An 18,792-nucleotide genomic window follows, 5' to 3' on the forward strand; every position below is an offset into this window, starting at 1 on the left:
GTTATGGGTTGCATATCTCTGCATGTTAATTACGAAGGGGGGGTGTCAGCCTTCAATAATGGTACTGTTCTGCTTCCTAGAAGGTCTACAAAAATGCAGCTGCCAAGGGTCTGCTTTGAGGGGACACAGAGATAAAGCAGGGGTGAAGAGAGTTCTTGTTTGTCATTGAGGAAGACGAGACCATCTGGAGTCCTGTTCTTTGGCAGGCCTCAGCAGCCGTCTGTTGGGATAAGCTCTGTTGACAAACTCCACCATGCAGTGTTCTCTGTTGGTAACGAAAGAACCAAAGAAAATCTGTGCGACAATTGTCCGTTCCTCTGCCTGTGAAGACGAGGAGGCAGAGGCCAGGAACGTTTCACTTAATTTTCTGCTCAGAGATCCCCAGCAATTCCTGGAGTCGAGAACATAGATGATCGGGACAGATCCATGTTTAAATGCCAGTCATCACTTATGCATTGTGTGAATCTGTTTCTTCATCTGAAAATGGGAATATTGATGGATGTTTTTTTTTTCTGTAGGATTGTTAAAGATTAGAATTAGTGAATGTGTGGGAAGTGACCTGGTAGGTGCACAATAAAGGTAACTTTTTGTTAATGTTGTTCTTTATAAATTTATTTATTTATTTATTTATGGCTGAGTTGGCTTTTTGTTGCTGCGCACAGGCCTTCTCTCGTTGCGGCAAGTGGGGGCTGCTCTTCATTGCAGTGTGTGGGCATCTCATTGTGGTGGCTTCTCTTGTTGCGGAGCATGGGCTCTAGGCACATGGGCTTCAGTAGTTGCGGTGTGTGGGCTCAGTAGTTGTGGTTCACGGGCTCTAGAGCGCAGGCTCAGTAGTTGTGCCGCACGGGCTTAGCTGCTCCACAGCATGTGGTATCTTCCCGGACCAGGGCTCAAACCCGTGTCGCCTGCATTGGCAGGCGGATTCTTAACGCTGCACCACCATGCAAGCCCTAATGTTGTTCTTTAAATACATACTTTGATAGCAATGCCATCTTTTACATAGTAGAGCTGTTATCTGCTCACAGCATCAGGCGCAGTTTGAGATGCTGGGGTTTATTACATGCTACTATTGTGCCAGCACAATGCTGAGTGCTTTATACACATGGTCTGTTGACATCTGTCTCTGTTAGGTGGATACTAGTCTTTATACCATGAGAACTGAGGCTGGAAAGAGAGAGGTCCTTTACCTTAGGTTGACAAAGCTATTAACTTATTTTGCCCTTTTTTGGTCTTAAATTCAAAGGTAAATGGCACTGGCAAGAACAAACCTCTAATTATAGGACATGGGCTTACTGTCCTTCTGTGCATGCACGTCATAGGTTTGTAGGGTGGAGCGGGTCGGAAAAGGAAGAGTAAAAAGAAAGTGGTGGGAGCCCGGCCACCTCAGGAAGTGTGTGTTGGCTAACATGGGGACTATGGGATGGTCAGGTTCGTGTCTCTTAGAAATGATGCAGGGAGTCTCTTGTGCATACTCTCTGTAAGGTTTGTGTTTCTCCCATGGCTAGGCTTGGTCTGATGGTGACCAGAGTGGAAATGATTGTTACGGTGGAGAGTTTCCCTGAAGGGTGGGGTTTTGAATTTAACTGCCTGGGCGTCCAGGTAGGTGGAGTGAGAGAGTGTATAGGGCGGGTAGAGGCAGTGCTGGTTGGAACTGTGTCAAATGGGGGAGTCCATTATGTGTTGAGCAAGCAACTGGCAAAGTGAAGTGATATGGATCTGAGATCATTCAGATAGAATTGATGGACTGGAGAGAAACTGCTGTGAGTCATGCGATTGAAAACCAGTTCCACATTATAGGTATTGAGGAGCATCCCCAGCTGGGATTTATGTGTGCTGTCTCCACTTGTTTGGTTACTCATCCTGCAAAGAATCACTGAGTGACACTGTGTGCCTGGCACCATGTTTGGTTTGGGAATGCAGTGGTGCACAAAACACATGTGGCTGCTGCCTCCATGGAGCTTACAGTCTAGACGTAAAGACAGATACTGATTCATTAAACAGTCTGATAAATTCAACAGAATTCAAAAATTCAGACCCCACCTTGACCTGCTGAAAGAGAATCTCCATTTAATGTAACTATTATTTGCACAAAGTTTAAAAAACCAATGTACATTTGTGAAGAGCATTTGTGAAGATCATGTTTTAGTCCCATTTTCACCTTTCCAGCATAGTGGCTGGCATAACAAGAGGTTCTTGGTAAGGAAATGAATGAGTGAATACTAAATTTGTACAAAGCGAGAGGCTGTATGGATTTGATTCATTCTGGCCTAAAACTCAGGGTTACGGTCCGCCTTCAATATTTTATCAAGCTCTAAAAATTGATTTGCAGTCCCCATTAATTTTTAAATGTGTGTTAGAAAATATTTTCTTTGACTTCTTCGTGACCAAAGTGTGTGCGTGTTAATTAATTAAGGCCAGCGATGGCTTTCTCTTGTGTCTTCCCTGCCCTCCCCTCCCTCCCCAGCCACCATCCCTGCTGAGTTGTATTGTAGAACCAGTTCTGAAAATAGTAGCCAGGACTCTCACATTGTCACTTGGGAGGGAGCCCGGCTACCTCAGGAGATGTGTGTCGGCTAACATGGGGACTGTGAGATGGTCAGGTCTCTTAGAAACGATGCAGACTGCCAAGTGATAACCCAAATTAATCTTTTATTCATTTATAATTCTTCAAATGATTTTTATTTAGTACCATTAAGCGATTCATATATTCTTCACAGGAAGTCTCCTGTGCATACTCTCTGTAAGGTTTGTGTTTCTCCCATGGTTAGGCTTGGTCTGATGGTGACCAGAGTGGAAATGATTGATAAAGGTGGAGAATCTCCCAGAAGGGTGGGGTTTTGAATTTAAGTGCCTGGGCATCCGGGTAGGTGGAGTGAGAGAGTATATAGGGCTGGTCGAGGCAGTGCTGGTGGTAACTGTGGCAGATGGGGGAGTGCATGAGCCATCTTGCCCTTGGTTGCATGGAAAGACAACGTGGGATTGTGGCATGACCCCATCAGCCAGAAGTGCAGGGTCCAAAACCAGATTCACCCAAAATCAATTCACTCCAAGACCAGTCTGTGAATTGTAGAGGATTTTTGAGGTTTTCTTCTATCCCTCCGGTGTGCATGCCCCTTTATCTGCCCAGACCTTTGCATTGCAACAGCCTTAGGGCACTCTTCTAGATTGGGGCCAGGTGTTTGTCTGGCAAGGGCTGGGCAGACCAAGGGTAGGAGCCAAAACCTTTGTGCAGAAATCCTTAATTCAGTGAGTGTGTTCCTGGTGAATTTGGTCACACACTTGTCACCAACATTGCCTATAAAAGACAAATCCAAAGAACCAGACCTTACAGTTTGTCAGGCAGCACCTCCCAGTATATCCAGGTTTTAATCAGAAATATTCAGTTTTTAAAAGTTGGTCACTGATTCAGATGATTTTTTAAAAAATATCTGCAAAGGAAAGTTGAACCCTCTGCCCTTAGAAAACCACGAGATAGAAGCTTTTCTGTAAAGGTTGTAGGCAATATGGGAAATTAGAAATACTGGAGAAGTTTGAATAATTACATGGTCTCATACTTATAATACCTTATAGTTTACAGGATACCTTCAAGAAAGTTACATCATTTGGGCTTCCCTGGTGGTGCAGTGGTTGAGGGTCCGCCTGCTGATGCAGGGGACATGGGTTTGTGCCCCGGTCTGGGAGGATCCCACATGCCGCGGAGCGGCTGGGCCCGTGAGCCATGGCCGCTGAGCCTGCGTGTCCGGAGCCTGTGCTCTGCGACAGGAGAGGCCACAGCAGTGGGAGGCCCGTGTACCGCAAAAAAAAAAAGAAAGTTACATCATTTGATTTTCATGATAATCCTGTGATGTTGTTAAAGCTCATGCTACCATTCCCATTGCACAGAGAAAGTGAGACTGAGAGTAAATAACTTGCCCAAGGTTATTTGGTCATTGGCATTGCTTGTTCCTTTACATCAGTAAAGGAATGGTACTCAGTTACCATGTGGCAAGCACTTCAGACACATTGTCTCATTAATCCTTCCAACAAGGTGTAAGGAACTTCTCATTTTAAAGATTAGAAACATACACTATTAACATTAAGTAGCATTTATCAAGCCTCCCTATAGTGAAGCCTTTTATGTGTGCTAAAGGTATGAAATAGACTCTCTCATTGCATTCTCATAATAGGCACTCTAGGTAGAAACTCGGTATTCTTAAAATTCCCAATTTTACAGAAGAGGATGAAGATTTTTTAAAAAATGGTTAAATGACTTGGCCAGGGTTATATAACCAATTAGCAGTGAAGTTGGCATTTGAATCCCAGGCTGTCCTCTTCCAAGTTCTTTGTCACTGCCATGTGCCCCGCGCTCCCAATGCCTATACATTAGGTTAACCCAAGTGAAATTGCTGATACTTGACAGTTTATCTTTTACAACAGCAATTATGTACGGTTCAACCTATTAACATGTGCTTTTATCTGTCTCCAATTGATCTTAAAACTAATTTCCAGAAAGAGGAAACAATGATGAATAAGTGGGTTTTTGGGAGGAGTTTGTAATTGCATTGAGAAATCTGCTAATCACTTATTAACTTCAGAAAGACCCTGAACTTGACAACTGAGGAAAATCCACACATATTTGTCAAATTTAACTAGAACTTTTCTTTTTCAAACATTTATTTCTGTCCTAAACTGAGGATGCCTAAGTTTTAACTTAATTTTTTTTTTTTTTTTTTGGCGGTACGCAGGCCTCTCACTGTTGTGGCCTCTCCCGTTGCGGAGCACAGGCTCCGGATGCGCAGGCTCAGCGGCCATGGCTCACGGGCCCAGCCGCTCCGCGGCATGTGGGATCTTCCCGGACCAGGGCACAAACCCGTGTCCCCTGCATCGGCAGGCGGACTCTCAACCACTGCGCCACCAGGGAAGCCCTTAATTGATTTTTAAATGATGGTAGTTTCATGAACATTGCCTTGGCTTAATGGCGCTGAAAATGAGTGATAATGATTGCAAAATTATAATTATAAAATTATGAATAAAGGATCCTATCTTTTAGTCACATCTTTCAGTGTAAGATTCTTATTTGCAGACATTGGTCTTACTTTAACCTCTAAGTCAAAAATGTACATGATGTTTTTGTATAATAGTGATCATAAGGAATTAGAATTAGATTCGTTAGAGGTTTGTCTCATCTTTTGTCCACGGTGAAGATTACTGTGTAAATAGCTGTTTTACTTACCTAAACCTCACTAACAGTCTTCAGTTCATGAAAACAGTCAATGCTGTGGCTGTGTTCCAACTTCATCAAAGGCACGATTCATCCTTTGGTTGTAACCTCTTTAGAAATGCGGGTTGAGTCTTGGTTCATACATTTGTTCATTCTTCCCTATGCTTTTGTTAGTCTCTAAAAACACACATGGATGCCTTTTCTTCAAGCTAGTTTTGTTCAATCCCTATACCTTCAAGTTGGAAACCTGAAAGAAGTTTTTTGAAGAGGTTGAAATATTACTTTCTGTGAAAGAACTGTAATGATTGAATTGAATACAAGCCACCACAATGCACTTACCAGGTTTCTATTTTGTTTCCTTCAAATTCAAACATGGTGCCCGGTCGTCTACCGCTCTTTTTAATATGCATTTTCAGGGTTCCCCTGCTGAAACATGCTGTTTACACCACTCTCAAAGAAAGTGGGTGCATATACTCATAAATTTGATGATTCAAAAAGTATTTTAGAGAAATAGTGTTAAGAAATTTTAATTATAAAGATACATTTAATGGATATAAATTCTTTATCACCTATGTGTCTCATGCTGAGCAGCATATTACTGTCTCCTTTTCTTTTTGTGCTTGTATAATAAAATGTGTATTTTATACAATTATGTGCTGAGGTTAGACAATGCGGTAAGATTCTTGGGAAGAAACTGTGTACAGGATTTGTTATTATTTACAAATTATACCTTACTAAGCATAGAATTACAAACGTAACTTAGGCTTTTTTTTGTTTTTTGGCTGCGGTGGGTCTTTGTTGCGGCGTGTGGGCTCTTCATTGGTGGTGCACGGGCTTCTCTCTAGTTGTGGCACGCAGGCTTAGTTGCACCGAGTCATGTGGGATCTTAGTTCCCTGACCAGGGATAGAACCCACATCCTCTGCTTTGGAAGGCGGATTCTTTACCACTGGACCACCAGGGAAGTCCTTACTTACGATTTTTTTTTTTTTTTTTTTTTGCGGTACGCAGACCTCTCACTGTTGTGGCCTCTCCTGTTGCAGAGCACAGGTTCCGGACGCGCAGGCTCAGCAGCCATGGCTCACGGGGCTAGCCGCTCCGCGGCAGGCAGGATCCTCCCGGATCAGGGCACGAACCCGTGTCCCCTGCTTCAGGGGCCACCAGAGAAGCCCCCTACTTACGATTTTTTGAAGGACTCAATATGATCTATCTTCCTGGCCTAACTCCTTTGATGTGAGAGGGTGAATGGATCAATGGCATTCTGATGTTGATTTTTTTTTATCATGTAGTCACTGAATATTATTGATTATAAGCTGTATTTTTCAAACTTTGGCCATTCATGACTCACCTTCATGATTTTGTCTATATCTTAACATAGTATCGTTTATTTACTTCAGGTTTTCTTTAAAAGAACTCAATTTTTACCTTAGGTGTTCGAAAGGAAACTCATCGTTACCATTGCTATTATTTACTCAATTAATTTCTTATTAAATATAGCTGCTTTTTGAAACTTCAGGTTTAACTGCAAGTTTAAAAAAGTCAGTTTTATAAAGTATTGCTTTATCACTTAAGTTTTAGAAGTAAATGTTATATTTTACTATCATCACTTACTAGTTAGATTTTTCTACTGCACATTAAAAATATACACACATTAGGGCTTCCCTGGCGGTGCAGTGGTTGAGAGTCCGCCTGCCGATGCAGGGGACACGGGTTTGTGCCCCGATCTGGGAAGATCCCACATGCCGCTGAGCGGCTGGGCCCGTGAGCCATGGCCGCTGAGCTTGCGCGTCCGGAGCCTGTGCTGCACAACGGGAGAGGCCACAACAGTGAGAGGCCCGCGTACCGCAAAAAAAAAAAAAAAAAAAAGAATACACATATTAAAATAAAAATTAAAATGTAAAAACCCATACAGGCACCACTCAGAGTCACTTAGCACACATGACAGTCAGACCTGCGGCAAACTCTGGGGGAAGTGGCTAAAAGTGAAAATGGGCACTTACTAAACGAGTGACCCATGAGGGCTGCCACTGTCGACACAAGAGTTTCCTCTTAAAACTGGGTGAGGATTTGTTCCAACCACACATGACCTTGATAGTCAGGCCTGCCATTCAGTTAAAGAGGCGCCACGTGGTGTTCACTTTCCTTTTTAAAAAAATATTGCCCTGGTTCCCTCTTGAGGAGTCCCCTTATTAATGGAGGGTGACCTCAACTTTGTTGGCCTGTAAGGGTGACGGCAGTAATGAATTTGTTATTTTGTGTGCCACTCTCTCTAAATTGGATTCTGCATTATGCTGGTGCATATATGTAAGAAGGTGACCGATTGAAATTCAAATGTAATGAGGATGAAGCTCTGCCATTCAGCACAGACGCCTTTGTTTTTAGCCCTAGTAGGTTCTTTGCCCCATCACAATGCAGCTTTCCTCCTGGCTTCCGAAATCACCATGTCTAACTGGGTAGGACTGACATGTTTTCTAACCCATTCTAGAAATGAAATACAGTTTGTTCTGGTTTTCTAGTTTAAAAAAAAATTTTTTTTAATGGGCTGAGAGATTTGGATTTGCAGTCTTGAGAGAAACAAAGTATTCTTTCTGAAACATGCAAATGTGTCTCTCCATCACCTAGGAAACTATTATGGGACACCCAAACCTCCTAGCCAGCCACTCAGTGGGAAAGTGATCACGACGGATGCCTTGCAAAGCCTTCATTCTGGCTCCAAGCAGTCAACCCCAAAGCGAACCAAGTCCTACAATGATATGCAAAATGCTGGCATAGTCCACGCGGAGAATGAGGAAGAGGATGATGTTCCTGAAATGAACAGTAGCTTTACAGGTAAAGACCAGATGATGTTCTCCCTTGGTGGACTTAGGGAAGGAGGGCTGGGGGAGGCTTTTGTGAAGAGTTACAAGAAGGTTTCTATTCTCAGGAGAATTTGGAAGGATCTCCAGAATTCAAACTCTGACCACATGGTGCTTGGGGAAGAGATGGTCTTTTCCCTGGTCTGTTTTTCATGCTTCTTGGCAAGAGTATTTTAACTTCACCCAGCTATCTTAAAGGGGCAGGAGGGCAGTGTTTGTGGAAGGAAATCAAGAATAATCAGCATCCTTTCTTTCTGTTCAAAATGATATCCATAAGAATCTGTTTTGTTCATTCAATACTTAGTCTTGACACTGCTCCATCATAATTATGGCTGATTGCTTGTAAAGACAAATAGGAGAATTTGTTTAATAGTTTAATATCACTTGATGCTGTGTGGAAGGCTAGCAGCATCCTTTTTTCTCATACCTTTGCAAGTAGAGATACAGTGGAAATAAATCATGTGTTAACTTATGCAAATTCTGCTATATTCCCTAAGAGGGAAAAGATGAAAAAGTAATAAATACTATAAGATTTTATACTGCATATGTATTTTATATTATATAGCATATATTACTCATTGCATTATATTTTTATATATACATTCAGGGCTATCTACGCCCAAGCTTAGGTAGGCTGTATTTTATGAGGGGATCTTCAAGGATAAGTCCTCTGAATAAGGATGTACAGGTTAGGAATTGCACGTTCCCTGGAGGCACCATTCACAGAGGCTGTGATATACATTCCTTGGGTTAGCGCAGTGACCCAGAACTGTTCAGTAATATTTTTGACTCTTTGGGGGTTTGACCTTATATAGTAACTCACAATGTCGCAGCTGAATAAGACATGAGTTACTCGTCGATAATGTTGTGACTTTGAAGACCGCTTGTTTTTTCTGTTTTTCCTATACTTATTTTCTTTGATATTTTAGAGTTACAGTTCTGTATTTTCCTCCTTGTGCTACCAAGTCTACTAGGATATTTAGAAAAAAGTTTGTGTTAGTTGAATGCTTTCTCCTGCCTGTATGGGCCTTTCTGAAGCCTAAACTTTTTCAAGGCAACAATTTAAAAAATTCTTTGATGGCTTATCATTGTAACGGTAACCCAACCCTTCCATAAGAAGCACTAGGGAAAGGAGGAGTCCTGGCTTGCTGTCCTAGCTTTGTTCATGGTAGCTGTCTTATTATGAACATAGTGTCTAACTGCTCTCATCTGTAAAATGACTGGTTAGGATCAGATCACATCTAGGTTCCCCCTTCCAGCTCTAAGAATTCGAGTCCAGGAAAATTTCCATTTTCTCAATTAGAATGGATTAGGCCAGTGGCTGACCTACAGTTGCAATATCTGGAATAAATTTACCCATTGCTACATATTTGTTTATTGAAATCAGTTAATCTCATCCACTTCAAAATATTTTATCCGTTTATAGTAGTCCTCACCGAAATAAAAGCAGATTATGAAAAAAAAAGTCAATACTTCCTTGAAAAAAAAATAGCCACTATTTTAATGTCTTGATCTTCCAACAAATAAGAATAGCAAATTATGATATAACCCAAAAATGTAGATGTGGTCACAGAAATAGAAAGACCTTGGGGGTAACATGCATCGAAACAGTTCTGCCAAGCTGACTGGATGGTCCCCAAGAAGCTTGGGTGCCTTTATTTGTCCTCCATTAACTAAGTAGATTTCTCGGTACAAAGCAAGAATAGAGTAGGGATAGTTGAGTGTAGGTCTTGATGCTTTTCCAATTTCTAACCACTGTAAATCTCTGTCTCTAGAAGCCAGGCCTCAGAAAATCTGACCTCATAACATCCCTACTTGAACTCCTGGTGTTGGGGGGAAAAAAAAAAAAAAAAACCACCTGGGCCTGGGTCATCATTGCTAAAGGCAGTCTGATCATTAGTTTCTGCACAAAAAAAGAAAGCCAAGTGGCGCCTGATGGGATGCATGGAGAGAGACTTGATTCTGAGATATACAAGTGATAGGGCATCTTCAATACGGAAGGGATATTTTGAATAAATGCCTCCTCACTTACCAAACTGCAAGTATGACAGCTGACAACATGTCATACCCTGACTCATATGAATTCTTTCAAATAATTGAGACTACCCAGTCTGTGATATGTGTATCAAGCTAGCTGTGTCAAAGCATCTTGCGCTCCGAACCTCTTTAAGTAGCAATCCACCAGCTGCTTCGAGCACAGAGTGGCAGTACCATAATGAAGTCTTGACTCCTGGTTGAGCCATTTGTGATAGAGGCATGAGTGTCAGATTCAAATGTACAAACACTATGGAGCTATTTAAAATGATATTTACCAGGATATTTTTAATAACAGGCTCTTGGTACAATCTCAGCTGACTTCTGCTTGGTTCTTTTGAAGGGGGCACAAAATGTCTAAATAACATGCCTAAATAACATTAGCACTATCTGCTGATAAAAGAGCAGGGAGTTTAAGGCCAGGAGCATCCTGGGGAGGTCGCTTCTTCCTTCCTTCCTTCCTTCCTTCCTTTCTGCAACCAAAGATGGAGGCAGGAGCTGAGTAAGGAGAAGTCATCCCAGATTCTCACCGTAGAACTTGACTGTTGAACACAAGGCAGTAGGACAGTCTCCTACAAGTTATGCCCAAATTACAGACCTAAAGGAGGCCCTAGAGAGAGAACACTGTTAATTTGTGCTTCACGAAGGTAGACTTACACTGTTGGGCAAAGCACACAGTTATTTATACAAATAAATTAAAACATTTGTGAAAGTATTTTGTTCGTTATAGACAACTTGAAAAATATATAACAAACCACCGCAACTAAAAAGTTGCTGATCCATCCATTAACCACCTCTAAGTGACACCAAAAATGTTATTTAATTGTGTTCTTAAGCTTGTTTTCCCAACAGCCTCCCTGTTGTTGAACATTAGACTGCTGATGCTGCTTTTTCATTAGCAGTTAATGGTAAGATATTGCTTTGGAATGTCAAGAGATAATGATATTACCAAAAGAGCTAATGGTTCCCCAGTGCTCTGTGGCAGGCACTTTGCTAAGCTCTCATGCATATACTAGGGAGGTCTAATTGCCTGTGCAGTATCGCAAAGCCAGTGAGGGTGAAAGCTGTCATTTCAGCCCAAAAAGTCTGACTCCAGACTCCAGAATCTGCGTGGCTCATCCACTGTGTCATTTGTGTTTTAAATCAAGTTTATTAGCCCTCTGTAGCCTCAAAGGTTTTGACTGGTTATGTACACAGTGAGGGAGGCACATAAATCTGAATGCATGTGTAATTTCAAATAAGCTCCAGAATGTATATTTGACATGAGCTTATGTTGTCAAAGTCACCTTCAAATGCTCCCAAGTGTGTCAGTGTATGTAAATGCTGGGAAGCTTCTGACTTACCATGAATGAACATGCTTTACATGTTTATTTACAGTTATGAATCATTTTCACAGGTATCCTATAAACCTTCTGGAGATCTTGATAGGCAGCCTAAGTATTATCTTCCCCATTTTGCAGATGAGAACACTGAGGAATAGTGTGTGTTAATAAGCTCACTAGACAATGCAAGAATCCAGCCTCCTGTTTGCTTACCCAGTCTGTGTTCCAGTAATTCATTCTACCTGTCCTCTTTGGATGCATTGGCAATCTTTAGTAAGAGAGTGATAGCAGTGCTCTTAAATGTTTGGTAAATTAAATGAAAGAGTTTTTGAAGTCAGAGCATGTGTAAAGTCAAAGCCATGATTAGGACTATGAAATTTTGGAATCTGCCCTATGTGTGCCCCAGTCTCTCATTTTTGGACTACTGATTTTCTTTCAGAGAATGAGATTGTTTTAAGGTTCTCCCGAACTAGAAGGAAGAAACAGAAAACCAAACATATCAAGTTGTATACATTAAATATCTGTCACCTTTTTTTAACAATTAACCAGATGGGAGGAATTCTTTGACAATGTACATGTGTATCAAATCATCACAATGTGAATTTTAAATATCTTACAGCTTTGTCAATTATACCTCAGTAAAGCTGAAAAATTAATATCTATAGCTTTTTGTATGTCAATCATACGTAAATAAAGCTTTTTTTCTAAGAAGACACTGAAAACATATAAAATAAAATATATTTGGATAATTTAAAATAAGGTCTAGTTGCTGGAGGGATTTCTTATTTCTCTAGTAAATTAAAATTACATATATATTTTTTCAGTGAGCTAATATTCCCTTCATGTAATCGAGGTTTTGAAGTACCGGCAGGACTTTTTCCTCCCCCCTTCTTCCCCTCCCCTTTCCATGAATCGTGTACCTTCAGGATTAAACCAAGTTGTTTCTCTTTTCATATGTAGTGGCCCACCTGTGGCCACCACCCTTTTCCTGTTACATCCAGTTTCTATTAAAATAGATTAATTAAAATGTTTCAGTAAAATTATTGGAATGTCTACTATTGTCCCAGCACTTCTCTGACTCTTAAATATCATATTAATAGATGATCACTGACCTCGACCCTTGGTGTTTCCAGTAGCACATCCAAGTCCTGAGCTCTGTTGAGCACTCACTGAGCTCCAGGCACTTTTGCAGACGTTTTTCATGTAGTTCCCTTTTTGTGGTGTGTGTGTTATACCCATTTTACAGATGAGGAAACAAATGCTCAGAAAGGTAAAGTCTCTTCTAAAGTCACATAGTTAGAAATAGGCACACTATGATTTGTTCTGTGGTTTGCTGTCAAATCCATCCTTTTTCTGCCTATTTGTAATGAATTGGCAGCCCGAGGGCCAGCTCTGACCTGCAAACAAAATTTAATAATAACAACTTTAATGAATAAGATGATGTTTACTGTACCGAGTGCTTTACATAAACTAGTCCTCCCCACAACCTTATGAGGTAAGTACTGTTATTATCCCCACTTTACAGATAAGGAAACTAAGGCACATAGAGGTTGAGTGTTTCCCAAGTTAGTCAAGAGTAAAGCCGGGATTCAAACTCAAGCATTCTGGCTTCAGAGTCAGTGCTTATAATCACTATCTTTCATTTTCTTGCTTGTGCTACACCGCTTTATTTTTAAAAGGAATTAGGATTGGAAAATTAGAAGGTTTTGCGTAAAAATGTAGATTTCCACCTTCTCTTGAAAAAATCAGAAATCCGGAAACCCTGAGTACACTTTTCCCCAGGATGCTAATTGTCTGTCGCTGAGTTCTCTGCTCCTTTCAGAAAGGATACACCCTCTCCAGTGTTCTAGACATACATCATTTGTGTCTCCGACCTGGCATCAGTGGTCATAGGAATTTGTACCCCGAGGCTGCACCGTACCCTGTCACATTGCCAGCTGAGCAAAACCCCTCCTAGAAGCTAAAGGTTCTAGTGATTTTTTGTTGTTGAGCAATTTTTGTATCTCTGTCTTCAAAGTGTAATGCTTGTACTTGAATCTCCATCACCTGGGTGCTCTCAAAATACACGTTTTTGAACGTAATTCCAAATCTGTTGTCTGAAGTAGGGAGCCATGTCTGCATTTTAGCAATCTCTCCAGGGACTTAACTGGTAGCACAGTGGTTGACTCCACACGCCCAATGCAGGGGGCCTGGGTTCGTCCCTGGTCAGGGAATTAGATCCCACATGCATGCTGCAACTAGGAGTTCACATGCCACAACTAAGGAGCCCACATGCTGCAGCTAAGGAGCCGGCAAGCAGCAACTAAGGAGCCCCCATGCCACATCTAAGACCTGGTGCAACCAAATAAATAAATAAATATTAAAACAAAACAAACAAACAAAAATCTCTCCAGGTGATTCTTACATACACTTAAGCTTAAGAAGGGTACCTTCCAATGATGTACCAGAAATGAATACACTTTCCCTCCTAGAGAATTAAGGGTGACTCTCTTAATTCTTGCCATGTTTTGAATTTTTGCTATTGATTAGTAATTTCAAATTTTTTCTTCCATAGTGGCCTAATTTCCTCTTTTTCCTTCAAATTTAATAGTTGTTGTATTAACCTGCACTTGTCGGTGCAAATTGTAAAATCAACTCAAATCGGTTTCAGCAGGAAAGGGAATTTAGGAGATCAAGCAGTTGAAGAGGCCAGGAGTACATGAAATCAGAGAGGCTTTATCAGGGGTATTAGGCGACTTTCTCTGTATTTTATCTCTGCTTTCCTCTACATGAGTTTAATTTTCAGACAAGTCTTGCCAAGCTTTACAACATGGGAATCTATCAGCTTAATAACTTCAGCATCAAGAGGCTACCTCTTGCTTGATAGTTCCAGCAGGCACTTCCATGCCTACATTAGTTTGCCTTGGACCATGTGCTTGATCCAGTCATAAAGGCAAGAGTGATATGGGTGTGACTTGGGCCCACTGCATGAACTTGGAGTGGGTATAGTCAGTCCCCACCTGGACCACATGGACCTTGAATGGAGGAGATGATTTCCAAATGGAGATCTGAGCGGTTGTACCAGAAGACGAGGGGATAGATGCAAGGCAGGGAAAGGCCACTCGGCCTCGTCAACGGCGGTGGATTTTTGGTGGAGGTGGTTATTTAATAGGCTTGACATGTCCTCCATCCAACTTTTGGATTACCTTTATTCTCATGTGTGTTGTTGGGAGCTATTGATCGGGGGAAGATTTGAAAACAGCCTTTTATTATTCCTCAGTCTGCTTCGAGTAAATCAGAAATGTCTGCAGGAGAATTACTGTGGGAGATAGAAAATGACTACATCCCCAGATTAATATGTTTTAAAGCCCCATGGAGATTGAGAATGTCAACAATGCCGTTTGTGGAGACTTCGATGACATCACCTCTTGATGTTTCTAGTTAATAAGAAGGCAAGGAGACTCAGGTACTTAGAGCCTTCAGGACTCAAGTCAAAGCAGTCCACCAACACAGTACTGTTCTGGAGGTAACTGTCCTGGTTTTCACAGTAACATTCTCCTCACTTTTCCCAAGGAGGCTAGAATCTGACTCAGTGGTAGAGCTGTCTTTATATTCTAAACTTTTTGGAATTGATTTTTTTCTTGCCTCCAAAAGTCCTCTTCAGTCATGAAACCAAATGATACCTACGGGATGAGCGTGCAGCTCAGTCTGTGACCTGATGGCCTTCTTAGTTTAAGGGACTTGAGGGTTTGAGTCATGAATGTGTTTCTTCTTTGATATTTCCAAGATCGTGAGCAATTCATTATTTGAGCATGTTTTTCCCTTCTTTCTTTTTCAGTAAAATCAAGTTGATTCATCATTTTGATGTTTTCTATTAAAAGAACTTTCATCTAAATAAAACAGTATAGTCGATGTCCAGAAATTAGGAAAGGATGAAGGCTTTTAAGAATATAGATGCCCACAGTAGTGAACACCTCAGTTTGGGGTATGATTGACGATGGTTTTTTTCTCTCCCCATGATTAAACAGCCGATTCTGGTGACCAAGAAGAGCACAGTCTTCAAGAAGCAACGCTCCCGCCTGTCAATAGTAGCATCATCGCCGCTCCCATCACGGACCCTTCTCAGAAGTTCCCTCAATACCTACCTCTTTCTGCAGAGGATAATTTAGGTCCTCTACCTGAAAACTGGGAGATGGCCTATACCGAAAACGGAGAAGTCTATTTTATAGAGTAAAGTACCATTATTTCTACCTGAATCTCTCTCTCTTTTTCCATTTCCCTTCTTTCTCTTTCTCTAGCAGCTACTGATGTAAATTTATTGTAAAAGGACTGATCGTGTGCTGATGGTCTTCTCTCCTACGATTTAACAAGCCTTGTACAAAAAAAGCAATTAGCATGACATCCTAATCATTGAAACTGAAGAGCTGGAGGAAGCATAAGATTAATAATTTCCCTAAAGAGTTAGACAACTAAACTATGGTGTATATATAAATTATGGTATTATATATGAAGAATATATCTAGCTGCTTAGAATATATAAATCCTTTGCTTATTTTTTCTTAATTGGGTTGTAGTTTCCTTTTTTTCTTTTTTGAGTTTTAAGAGTTCTTCATATATTCTGGATACAATTCCTTTATTATATGTGTGATTTGCAAACATTTTGTCCAAGTCTGGCTTTTCTTTCCATTGTCTTAACTGTGTCTTTTGAAGAGCCAGAAGTTCTTAATTTTTATGAAGTCTAATTTTTCACTTTTTTTTTTCCCCCTTGTGGATTGTGTTTTTAGTGTAGAAGCTAAGAAATCTTGGCCTAACTCAAAGTCAAAATGCAGTCTTTTTCTGCTATATTTCTTTTAGAAGTTGTATAGTTTACATTTAGGTCTGTGATCCATTTTAAGTTAATTTTTTTGCATGGTGCAAGGTATAAGGATTGAAGTTTGAGAATATAGAGATGTGAAAAGTCTTTCAAAATTAAAAACTTAATATTATATAGTTAAATATTTAACAAATAACCTGTACTGGAAAGGAAAAAATTACATAAAACTGAAACCATTCTAGAAAATCTAAGATAATGTAATTTCTTAACCAATACTCAATTTTTTAAATGTTGTACTTTGGCTCTATTGTTGAGATTCCCTATTAAGATTCACCATAGTTTTATGTACCGTAAAAAAGAAAAACAAAATGATCAATTAATCTATAAAATAATTAAAAACATAGGTAAGTCTGTTCTTCTCAAATACTGCGTGTTGGCCAAAAAGTTCATTTGGGTTTTTCCATAAGATGTTGCAGAAAAACCCGAAAGAACTTTTTTGGCCAACCCAATAATGTTGAAGATCTGCTGTTCAGGGAACAATAACAAAGGACATTTTTGAATAACATATGAAGTGTCTCACCTTTGTAAAATACATGGGCATATACACATATCTGCTGTGTTATTATATGTGTATATTTGTTTTCCATGAATATGTAGATATAGTTCTATGTCTAGAAAAATTCTGGAAGTATCTATTAACACCTGAGTTTAAGTAAGGAATTTAAAGAATTTATTTTCTTAACTACATTATACATGTCTGTGGGGTTTGAATATATATTTCCACTCAAATAATATTCTAGCATATATTTTGTAATTAGAAAAATCAGCAAGGGTAAGAAAGTATAATTATCCTAAGGACATGGGAGTGAGGGAAAAGGCTTGGGTCTCGTAACACCCTCTTTCAGAACTAACCTAGGAAATCGGAGATGAGTGAACTATACCTCCTGGGTTATTTTCCAACCAGAAGGAGGGGACAGTCCATATTTCTGTCTTCATGCTCATGACAAATGCTGACTGCAGACAGGGGTGGATGATGAAGTCTTTTCCTGGGAGTTAGGGAAGTATAGTGGTTAAGAGCTCCCCTAAAAACTCATGTTGTTTCTACCCCTTACTATTTATATGATCTTGGGAACTTGAGTTTGCCTCTCTGCATCTCAGTTTTCCCTGTGTGTAGAAGGACATGAATGTTGTGGATCATGCCTACCCTGTCACATTGTCGTGAGAGTTAGATGAGGTAATGGATGTAAAGCGTGGGCTAGTATTAATTACTGAGCATTATTGTTACTGTTACCATTTTTATCATCATCATTTGGTTACCACAGAGGAGTTTAAATGTTATAAAAATGGATGTCACCTATAAGCTTAGAATTTTGTACTTAGCTTTTGCAATAAATTGCCTTTAAAGTTATGTCCATTAGTAAGGAAAAATTACGTTGAGCAAAGGAAAATATAACAGAGGAATTCCTAATACAGAGTAATATGTGAAACTCAAATTTTTAGAAAAGAATGTATCGAAAGGGGCTTCCCTGGTGGCCCAGTGGTTAAGAATCTGCCTGCCAATGCAGGGGACACAGGTTCGGGCCCTGGTCCGGGAAGATCCCACATGCCACAGAGCAACTAAGCCCGTGTGCCACGACTACTGAGCCTGCGGTCTAGAGCCTATGAGCCACAACTACCGAGCCCTCGTGCCACAACTACTGAAGCCCGCACACTGCAACTACTGAAGCCTGTGCACCTAGAGCCCATGCTCTGCAACAGGAGAAGCCACCGCAGTGAGAAGCCCATGCACCGCACACTGCAACGAAGGGTAGCCCCTGCTCACCACAACTAGAGAAAGCCTACGTGCAGCAATGAAGATCCAACGCAGCCAAAAGTTAAAAATAAATAAAATAAATTTATTTAAAAAAAAGAATGTATCAATAGTTTTGCTCAAGACTGACTTGATGAATTTGAAAAAAGAAAGTTGGTTATTTTGATGGTTAGTGAGGACTGTGCTTAGTAAAAATGGTTAGTAAAGACCCAAGACTGTGGCTGATTTATAGGAGAGTACAGTGATTTGCTTACTTTTCATAACCTAATTTAGCTTTTAACCAATGCCAGGCCAATCTTCATTGGCCTAATGTTTAATAGAAAATTTAGGCAAAAGTATGGCTTATTATGACAACTCTGTGATTTGGTCTGCAGCTATCAAATTCTGTAGATATTAAATTATTAGATACACACCATTTTTATTTTAGCCTAAATTATATATCCTGGTTAATGAGATTTCAGGTGCCCTTCATTCTGAAGAACTTCATCTTAGAGTATCTTACATTGAATAGCAAGTTAAATTTCTATAGAATCAGATCTACCTTGTTTTACATATATGTGTCTGTGTTAGCTTTACAGTTTATGGGAAATCTAAGAAATACCGGAATTTAAGAACATTAAAAAAGTAAGCATGGACTTACAAACTCTGGATATTATAAAGAAAACGGACATAAGAAGACTTCGAAAGGAGATAAAAATAAGGCAGACTGGCTGGGGAACTTGGGATCACAGAAATGACAGGTGGTGAGTTCCCTGAGTTTTTGTTTTACCTCATATAACTC

The 18,792-nt window shown here is 40.2% G+C and overlaps 1 protein-coding gene across 30 annotated transcripts in view; it reads left to right on the forward strand.

The window, feature by feature from the left end:
* Positions 1-18,792, forward strand: part of MAGI1 (membrane associated guanylate kinase, WW and PDZ domain containing 1) — a 617,182-nt gene that overhangs the window by 487,222 nt on the left and 111,168 nt on the right. For 29 of the 30 annotated variants that reach the window (XM_033424840.2, XM_033424841.2, XM_033424843.2 and 26 more), the window contains 2 exons: positions 7,821-8,027; positions 15,417-15,618. In XM_033424840.2, the coding sequence (XP_033280731.1) occupies positions 7,821-8,027; positions 15,417-15,618 (409 nt within the window). Of the gene's footprint in view, positions 1-7,820; positions 8,028-14,716; positions 14,855-15,416; positions 15,619-18,792 lie in introns of those variants that run through there. The other variant, XM_033424860.2, reaches the window with a different exon arrangement.

The sequence above is a fragment of the Orcinus orca genome, chromosome 10 (assembly GCF_937001465.1).
Source record: "Orcinus orca chromosome 10, mOrcOrc1.1, whole genome shotgun sequence".
NCBI lineage: Eukaryota > Metazoa > Chordata > Mammalia > Artiodactyla > Delphinidae > Orcinus > Orcinus orca.